The following is a 10,712-nucleotide window of genomic DNA, read 5'->3' as shown; positions in this document are numbered from 1 at the left end:
TTCAATAAAAATCTTTCAAATGCGACTGTAGTTTTTTTTCCCCCCAAAACTTTGTCCTCAAAATTAGGGTGCGTCTTATACACCGGTACTTCTTATATTCCGAAAAATACGGTAACTCACCTCATATCCTATAGTTCAATTATCTCAATTGTTATTCCACAGAAATATATTACAACAATCTACATCTAGATCAATCGAGTCTGCTTATTTGCATTGCATTCTCACCTCTTCTCAGACAAAACGGTTTGGGGGATCAGATTTCTAGTCAACAAAACATAACACACAGAAAAGCAGAAACTACATAATATTAATGTGTTATTTACACGTCAGTTATTTGATCACATATACATATATCTTACTATAATGGATGTAGCGTGTACGTCAGTATCTATGTATGTAACCAAAACTAGAGAAAAGTCTTTAAGCATCAACATATTGATAATATTGATGCAGAGATCAAATGTTGATTGTTTAAATATTTTTTTGTATTCTTAGGGTGTGTTTCAAATTTATAAGAAGAGGACCCAAGAAAGCCATTCATGATGAGAAGACCAGAAAAGTATAAAGATGATGCTAAAATACAACAAGATCTCAATGCCAGAAGTAGTGATTAAGACTTATGAAATGTATCGCCATCTATTGAATGAGACCACTAACAAAATGCAAAAACAAAAATTCACAATTTGGGTATTCAAGATTCAGACAAATAAGTCATTAATGGTTAGTAATTAGGGGCAGCCTTTCTGATAGTGTATATAACTGGTCCAAAATTGCCAATAGCTAGTTTTATCTACCAACTGAAATAGTTTTTATTTCTAAATCTGTAATATACATTTGTGAAACTAAGAGAAAAACAGTTTCATGACAACACAAATCACATCTGCATTTCTCACTATCAAAATCTGTAGAAAAAATACAATTATATTAAAGAGAAACTTGAAGAAAAAAATGAGCATGTACATACATACCTGACTTGGTGGTGTTGGTGTTTTTGGTGATGGCAGAACAGGGCCAAGCTGAAAGTATATATATTATATTATATACAATTCCCAATTATATGAATATATTTATAATGAGCATTAAAAAACACTTATAACTACAAAAATAAATTTCTAGTTCCTCCATATTAGAGTTTTTAAATGATTATGTAGGCCACACTTGTGTACAGTTGTGGTCTCCTTATGTAAGGAAGAATATTTACTCATTGGAAAAGGGTTCAGTGAAGGGTTACTAGGATGATTCTGATGTTAATTCTCTTAGACTGAAATGAAGAATATGAGATGACCTTATTGGACTTTAATAACAGTATTATCTAGGGGATCAATAGGATAAAGTCCCCTGATTTATTTGTGTTATAGTCTGAAGCCAAAAGGAGGAGAAGATACAAAGATAAAATACTTTAGATATTTTTAACAGGGTGATAGAATTAGTTGCCCTCAACAGTAGTGAAAGTTTCATCTCATCAAGAGTTCAAGAAAGAAATCAATAATGTCATAACAAATAAAGTCTGGGCTTAAGTTTTTACTTTTCTTAAGGGTGAGTGTGAAGAAACAACCTATTGTTAGTAATATATACTGTGTTTCTGAAACAAATCTGAAAATAGAGGTCAATAAGTAGATTGATATCCGGTAATGTAAAACAGCTCACACTTAATGTTTCAATAGATAAAACTGCTCCGATACAAATAACTTACTCCAACATACTGCCAGCCTTGTCTGACCTTTACCAACAAAGCATCTTCATCAAGAAGAAATGCAAGGGTTCCACGAGGACTTTTATCAGTCGCTTCATGCAAGATCTCCTGGTTACTAAATGTCACAGCCTAGAACCATGAAAAAGGCAAACTTACATGAATAAACAAACAACTTAGACACACAAAAGGAGAAAAGAATAGGAATAAAAAAATCTTACAAGTAGAAGAACCAAAGTGGTTTTTCTCTTTGTTGTCGTGTCTAAAACTAAATTAAAAGAGGTGATGTATTTTGTAAAACTTATCAGTAATAATTTAGTATACAGTAATTTATAAAAACTGCAATTTTTTAAAAGCTAAAAAAATTAAAATATAACAACTAATGCCTTGCCTTTCAAAGGAAGTCTTTTTGAATGGTCTGACTCATTAAGGTCTGTGCCTGTATTTAATATCTGTGTTACCTTTTGTTTTGACAATAATAGGCTTAACATACCCATGTAAAGAAGTACTATCCTGCAACCTATTTACCCTATAAAGCTTAATTTAGAAAGATCCACCTTTCAAGAGTGCTCAGGTTATAGTTTTATATTTTTGTGTTGAATGGATTTCTCGAACCTACCTGTTTTTTCTAACATCATGAATGGCTTAAGTTAGAGATATGTCACCCATCTTAAAAGCCTCTACATTTCATATTTTGCTCATCATCCAATGCTTTGTAACTTTCCCAGTCAACTGAATGATATCTATTAATGGTACTTTAAGTTTTTCATTTTTTACTGCACATTTATGTTCCCCAGTTTTTACTTTTAACAGTTATCAATTTTCCCCAATGTACATAATATCAAAGTTTTTACACTGTACTTAATAAGTTATAACAGGCTTTTCCAAGGGATCTCTATATCTTTTGCATTTACTAAGATCTGCTTAAGAACAGGATAGGGTTTAAAAGAAACCCTAATATTAGCTATATAATAGCCATGGCTATAGACATTTTAAAACTTTGTAATTTCACTAATATACCCAAACCAAAACTGACTATAAGAAATTGGATTGCTTTATCTTATATCTAAGGAATAAGCAAAAGGCTTACTAGAATTTTTGCTTCAGTTAATATCAAGAGTTTCTTTTAAACCATGTTCATCTTTTAAGCATATATCAATACACTCAACAGATAAGATAGATCCCTTGGAAAAGACTGGTTAAATTTATTAAATGAGGAGTAAATACGTATACAGAAAAAGTGACTAATTGTTAGAAGTAAGAATTGGAAAGCATAAATGAGAAGCAAAAAAATAAAATAAATTGGTCTTGTTGGAGAAGTATCATTAATAGATATAATTTAAAATAATTTGGTCTTGTTGGTGAAGTATCATTAATAGATATAATCTAAACTAATTTGGTCTTGTTGGAGAATTATCATTAATAGATATAATTTAAAACAATTTGGTCTTGTTGGAGAAGTATCATTAATAGATATAATTTAAAATAAATTGGTCTTGTTGGAGAAGTATCATTAATAGATATAATTTAAAATAATTTGGTCTTGTTGGAGAAGTATCATTAACAGATATAGTTTAAAATAATTTGGTCTTGTTGGAGAAGTATCATTAATAGATATAATTTAAAACAATTTGGTCTTGTTGGAGAAGTATCATTAATAGATATAATTTAAAATAATTTGGTCTTGTTGGAGAAGTATCATTAATAGATATAATTTAAAATAATTTGGTCTTGTTGGAGAAGTATCATTAATAGATATAATTTAAAATAATTTGGTCTTGTTGGAGAAGTATCATTAATAGATATAATTTAAAATAAATTGGTCTTGTTGGAGAAGTATCATTAATAGATATAATTTAAAATAAATTGGTCTTGTTGGAGAAGTATCATTAATAGATATAATTTAAAATAATTTGGTCTTGTTGGAGAAGTATCATTAATAGATATCATTTATGCAGGTATATAAGCATTTACTAACACAAACTAATATGTGGTACAACTTAAAAACTAGATATTACCAGAGTGTTTTTAAATAATTTCAGATTAAGAAATTTGTCCCAACTCTTTACACCTAAATTAACAACAATTTATTTAAAAACATGATCGGTATCTATCCTAATACACAAAAATACCAAATAAACAATAAAAACTGACATGTCACCTCTACTTTCAATGTATAATGATTAAAGTCTACATTCTGCATATATCAATAATAACTAACTTCAGCTCAAGCATTATGTTACAAAAAAAATTAATATAACAGCTCTGAATTCAACAGATAATGACTAAAACTAACACATGAGCCCTGAACCTAATATAAAGTGATTCAAACTAATATATGTCTTCCAAACTCAATACAGAATGATTAAAATATCAGTTTTTCACTCAGAAGACAAACCCAAACACACTATGTGTATGTATTGATCAAATAATATCCTCAGAGTTAAAGCAACAATAAAACGCATCCACATATTGAGCTAAAACAACAACAACAAAAAATTAGCAGTTGAACCATGGTATGGTATAGTATCGGCAGTATTTAGCAGGTATTATATATTAACATTTGAAATCAGTAACAGAACAGTGATATCACATATCAGCACTGGTATAGCATATATATGTAGTATCTATATAGTACCATATATATATTTACATTTAGCACTAATAACAGCATGGTAAATGTAGTATCGACAAGGTATTAAATACATATAAAATTAGTAATGATATAGCATCAGCAGTATCCAACAGAGTATTACATACACCAATAATATAGTATTTGCAGTATCTAACAGAGTACCACATACACCAATGATATAGTATTTGCTGTATCTAACAGAGTATTACATACACCAATGATATAGTGTTTGCAGTGTCTAACAGAGTATTACATACACCAATGATATAGTGTTTGCTGTATCTAACAGAGTATTACATACACCAATGATATAGTGTTTGCAGTGTCTAACAGAGTATTACATACACCAATGATATAGTATTTGCAGTATCTAACAGAGTATTACATACACCAATGATATAGTACTCTGTTAGATACTGCAAATACCCCAAAGATTAACATATGAGACAGCAGCTCTGACACTATATTAGTACGTAGCTTTTCACTAATGACTAAAAAATAGAAACCATATATCTCCTACAACAATTAGTATCAAAAGCACAGATATGCTTCTGTTCAAACAAAAATCCAACAACTTAAATAATACTTACAAACTATACACATTAGAGGTCAAGCATTTAGCTACCAGTGTTTAACTGATATTCAAAATAAAATAGTTATATATATATATATATACGAAAATTCGTTTTGAATTAGGTTTTGTTATACACATGTATTTAATATATAATAAAAACCTTACTCCTGATACGATGACTGGATGATCATAATCATCATTTTGTGATGATGATAGACCTGGAGGACCTGGTGGTCCTGGTGGGCCAGGTGGACCTTGTCTGTAATAAACTCCTGGAAAAAAAAACAACTGAAGTTACGTGTGATATATAAAAAGTATATAATGATGAGACGAAAAGGGGAATTTTTTAGCGTTTTTTATCATTGTTCTTAGCATCAATAATTTATTGAAAGTACAAACTATTGATATCCACTGCAAGATAATTACATGTACAAATGATAAGTTTCAGTTTTTGTTCCTTAATAAACTTTGTAGTTTTGATTGACAGCTTACGTATATAATTTAGTTCAAAAATTACGTTTTAATTGACTTAATTCCATGAAAAGATGTACGACAAAATAAATATAAAACATGAGCAAATATTCTCAAGCATTATTTACGTTACTTTATTTACCAAACTTTTGTGAGATTTCATTCCAATATACACAATAAGTAATAAAAGGATCTACGTAATATGCAAATTTACATCATTTTTAGACACATCAAATAACAGGATGTTAGATATGTCAATTGTACTGTTTATATACATATGAAACTACATGTTTAAATATATACACATATATATAGTTAGTACAAAATATACTTATTTTTCAAGTAGATTCAATATGCCATCCAAGTAATGAATAAATTCATATTTCTATACAAGTATATATATATATTCAACATATTCTATTTAACCAGTAGAACTGGTAGCCTCACCTTCTCTTTCAAAAGACCTTTTCCATTTGTAAGCTTGTAAATAAACAAAATTATTTAAAATTCCTCTAAGTTTAATGATTGAAGATTGGAGGGTTGTACAACATGTTAACAATTAAAATATTCTATCTATTTATATGTCTTCAATGTAACATAATATATAGAAGTTTGCACTATAATGTGAAGTTGTATTGAGTGAAATGTGTAAATGAAGGAGAGATGATAATTATCATTATTACTGTCAGATAGCTGTAAGTGACATGTTTTGGTTATTACTGTCAGCTAGCTGTAAGTGACATGTTTTGGTTATTACTGTGAGCTAGCTGTAAGTGACATGTTTTGGTTATTACTGTCAGCTAGCTGTAAGTGACATGTCTTGTTATTACTGTCAGCTAGCTGTAAGTGACATGTTTTGGTTATTACTGTGAGCTAGTTGTAAGTGACATGTTTTGGTAATTACTGTCAGCTAGCTGTAAGTGACATGTCTTGGTTATTACTGTCAGCTAGCTGTAAGTGACATGTCTTGGTTATTACTGTGAGCTAGCTGTAAGTGACATGTTTTGGTTATTACTGTCAGCTAGCTGTAAGTGACATGTTTTAGTTATTACTGTCAGCTAGCTGTAAGTGACATGTTTTGGTTATTACTATGAGCTAGCTGTATGTGACATGTTTTGGTTATTACTGTCAGCTAGCTGTAAGTGACATGTTTTGGTTATTACTGTCAGCTAGCTGTAAGTGACATGTTTTGGTTATTACTATGAGCTAGCTGTATGTGACATGTCTTGGTTATTACTGTGAGCTAGCTGTAAGTGACATGTTTTGGTTATTACTGTCAGCTAGCTGTAAGTGACATGTTTTGGTTATTACTGTCAGCTAGCTGTAAGTAACATGTTTTGGTTATTACTGTCAGCTAGCTGTAAGTAACATGTTTTGGTTACTACTGTCAGCTAGCTGTAAATGACATGTCTTGCTTATTACTCTACATAGACAGGGATGGATTAAGAGTGACCCAGAACCATACTTGCATTGCAACCTAAAATGTCATTTCTGTACTAGTAAGCTATGGGCCCCCACTCTAAGCCTGGGACCTGGGAGGCCACTCCATCCACTCCCCCTTTGATGTGGCCCTTTAGATAGGTGTACTATACAAATTTGTCTGTAGTTAAGCACAAAGCTACACAATGGGCTATCTTTGCTGTGCCCAACATGAGTATGGAAACCCATTTTCTAGCATTGCAAGTCTGCAGACATACCACTGTACCACTGGGGGGGTCTGAACAAGTTTGCAAACCATATTATTGTCTAATAAACTATATTGTACAGTTCATCTCTGAGGCTTACTTTACGATAAGAAGAGTAATTTTATGCGAGTAAATCTAAAATATATAACTGATTATTATTGGCTTCGTCTTGAATTAGCTATCACTTTTAAAACAATTATACACTTCTTCAACAACATAGGTTTTGAAACTAACCCACTTAGCAACTAGCTCAGCATTATGATAACTTATTTAAAAGGTTTATTTAGCTACCAGAAAATGTTAGCCCAGCATTATGATAACTTATTTAAAAGGTTTACTTAGCTACCAGAAAATGTTAGCCCAATATTATGGTAACTTATTTAAAAGGTTTCCTTAGTTACCAGAAAATGTTAGCTCAACATTATGGTAACTTATTTAAAAGGTTTATTTAGCTACCAGAAAATGTTAGCTCAACACTATGGTAACTTATTTAAAAGGTTTCCTTAGTTACCAGAAATTGTTATGGTAACTTATTTAAAAGATTTGCTTAGCTACCAGAAAATGTTAGCTCAAGATTATGGTAACTTATTTAAAAGGTTTCCTTAGTTACCAGAAATTGTTATGGTAACTTATTTAAAAGATTTGCTTAGCTACCAGAAAATGTTAGCTCAACATTATGGTAACTTATTTAAAAGGTTTCCTTAGTTATCAGAAATTGTTATGGTAACTTAATTAAATGGTTTCCTTAGTTACCAGAAAATGTTATGGTAACTTATTTAAAAGATATGCTTAGCTACCAGAAAATGTTAGTCCAACATTATGGTAACTTATTTAAAAGGTTTCCTTAGTTACCAGAAATTGTTATGGTAACTTATTTTAAAGATTTGCTTAGCTACCAGAAAATGTTATGATAACTTATTTAAAAGGTTTACTTTGATATCAGAAAATGTTATGGTAACTTATTTAAAAGGTTTGCTTAGCTACCAGAAAATGTTAGCTCAACATTATGTTTACTTATTTAAAGGGGTTACTTAGTTACCAGAAAATGTTAGGGTAGCTTATTTAAAATGTTACTGTAGTTTCTCTTTGCAAGATATCTAATAATGAGAAATTAATAATAGAAAACATAAATCAGTTAATTAATTCTTCAGTGACCAGTAACAACATATGGAATTTATATCAAGAATGTCTAGTAAATATATATATAATGTCTACCTCTTCCTCCTACACTATCTGGATTCCGAAGCCATCGAGTATGATATTGTGAGCCTGGTGGGCCTGGAGGACCAGGCGGTCCTGGTTTACCAATACCAGGTGGACCTGGTGGTCCAGGAAGGCCCTCAACCACTGGCCCAGGAGGACCCTATAAATTGGATAAATAATTTAAACTGTTAATACTACCATCAATTTAATTTGAAATGTTGTACTATTGATAATACAACATTTGATAAAACTATATATATAAGCAACATACATAAATTTATTCAGTATACAACACTGCAGACAAAAGCAATAAATATGAAACTATTTCTCTAAGCTGCTGTCTCTGCTCTTGTTAACTAAATTGTTAATCAATTTCAAGACAGTTTTAAGTCTGTTGGTTAAATTGTGTAACATGTCTTTATAACTCTGTGAATTTGTGTGAAAATATGAATAGCCTTTTAAACGTTAAAACATAATGTTTAAATTACAGTGCACTGTAGCATAGTTTCAGATAAATGTTTTCATTATTACAAGTTTTGGTTTTAAAAAATTTAAGTTAGTATAATTTAACTTACAGGATAAAAATAATTTACAACAGTGAAATATTAGTTTAAAGCATTGAAAACGAAATTGAAATTACAAAATGTGCTGTTTTTTAGCAAAGCCACATTGAGTTATCTGCTGTGTCCACCACAGGAAATCAAACCCCAGATTTTTGTTTTGTAACTCTGTGAGATTATCGATGACCCACCAGGAAACCATGAAACGTGAAAACTAAGGTTTTCAAAGTCAGGAATACCTGGTGGAAGAACAGGTGAGGTATCCCTTAGGATTCCGCCAGTTTAGTTGGGAACTTATATAGATATTTATTTGTTGCTGAAGTATCCTTTTATTGAAAAGCCAGGTAGAACACTTGCACATTGACAGTTTATTGTTTAAAGTATACTACATGTTACTGTAAACAAGATCTTTGTTTTAAAAGAAGGATTTTATCCTGTAAGGCACAAACACATTTACGCTTTTAAAAAAAAATTCATTCCGTGAAGTTTATCAAAAACAAAAGTAAAAAAAAAAGCAGTTCTCATCATTTTATGTCAAAAAAATCTGTACACTAAGACTATATTTTGTTTCATTTTCTGCTTGGGCCTTTTGTCTTCTTTCACTGTATTACTTCCATGATCATTCTTCACTGCTCATTACTAAAATTATGCTGTAAAATGGTTCAGTAAATAATTATTAAAGTATGGAAGGATAGCATTTACTTTATTTTACTGAGAGTAAACTGTGCAGAAAATGTTTAGTTGTTGTAGCGAAATCTAGCCTTAATCCTTAAATACATCACTGACTAAGATCATTAGCAAACGCTAAATTGTAATAATAATATAGGTATAATTTGCCCCTGAAGAAGAAGAAAGGTCCACTTTTCGAAAACACTCTGGTTATAGGGTTTTTATTAATTTCTCTCAAGACTTCTTGAACCTGTGATTTTTCTAACATCATGAATAGAGGTATAATTTATTTACTACAGTGTTCAAATATTTCATCATCTTCAATGGTATGCTAAGTATACACTCACTATTGGGCCAGGGGGTCCAGGAGGTCCTGGAACTGGGATGAATTTCTCATATCTGTCTCGAGATGCAGGTTGGCCAGGAGGTCCGGGAGGCCCAGGGTTACCCTAGACAAATAAAAGGTACTTTATTATTGTCAGATATATTATCCAACTAGTGTATAGATCATCAAAAATGATGGGGCAAGTATTACCACCCCCACCCCATAGTATACCCTAACTTTACATTTGATAGCTAACTGAAATAAATAAATTTTGCAAAATCAAGCTTGACCATCAAGGAGGCAGAAAAGTGCAGTCAAGGCAGTCAAACTTCTGTAAATTCCTTTGTGAGCCAATCAAAATTAAGGTCATTCATGAAATGAATTCGTGTTTGTTTTTTGAATTTCGCGCAAAGCTACACGAGGGCTATCTGCGCTAGCCGTCCCTAATTTAGCAGTGTAAGACTAGAGGGAAGGCAGCTAGTTATCATCACCCACCGCCAACTCTTGGGCTACTCTTTTACCAACGAATAGTGGGATTGACCGTCACATTATAACGCCCCCACGGCTGAAAGGGCGAGCATGTTTGGTGTGACGGGGACTCGAACCCGCGACCCGCAGATTGCGTGTCGAGTGCCTTAACCACCTGGCCATGCCAGGCATGAATTCGTGACATATTCATAACATAATTATTGGTAAAAATCAGTTAGATTAACAACTTCTAATATAGTGAAAAGCCATTGTGTTTTGATAACACTACATTCCAGTAATGGCTTTTATGTCATGTTGCTTAGCAACAACAAGTTTTACCTAATATTGTTGTTAGTCTATGTACTAAAAGTATAAAATGAAATGTATAGATAACAGAACTGGAAAATATTTGTTGATTTCTTAATTTAGAGT

At 31.4% G+C, this 10,712-nt stretch overlaps 1 protein-coding gene across 1 annotated transcript in view; it reads right to left on the bottom strand.

Moving 5' to 3' along the window:
* LOC106468501 (collagen alpha-5(IV) chain-like) overlaps window positions 1–10,712 on the bottom strand; it is a 53,842-nt gene that overhangs the window by 9,636 nt on the left and 33,494 nt on the right. The window contains exons 18-22 of the mRNA XM_022396836.1: window positions 9,835–9,936; window positions 8,271–8,418; window positions 5,065–5,171; window positions 1,694–1,822; window positions 969–1,016 (exon numbers count right to left, since the gene is read on the bottom strand). Of these exons, the coding sequence (XP_022252544.1) occupies window positions 969–1,016; window positions 1,694–1,822; window positions 5,065–5,171; window positions 8,271–8,418; window positions 9,835–9,936 (534 nt within the window). The remainder of the gene's footprint in view (window positions 1–968; window positions 1,017–1,693; window positions 1,823–5,064; window positions 5,172–8,270; window positions 8,419–9,834; window positions 9,937–10,712) is intronic.

Source organism: Limulus polyphemus, unplaced genomic scaffold (assembly GCF_000517525.1).
Source record: "Limulus polyphemus unplaced genomic scaffold, Limulus_polyphemus-2.1.2 Scaffold3029, whole genome shotgun sequence".
NCBI classification, from domain to species: domain Eukaryota; kingdom Metazoa; phylum Arthropoda; class Merostomata; order Xiphosura; family Limulidae; genus Limulus; species Limulus polyphemus.
Note: the sequence above shows the minus strand (reverse complement) of the source record. Positions and strands in the feature narration are given on the sequence as shown.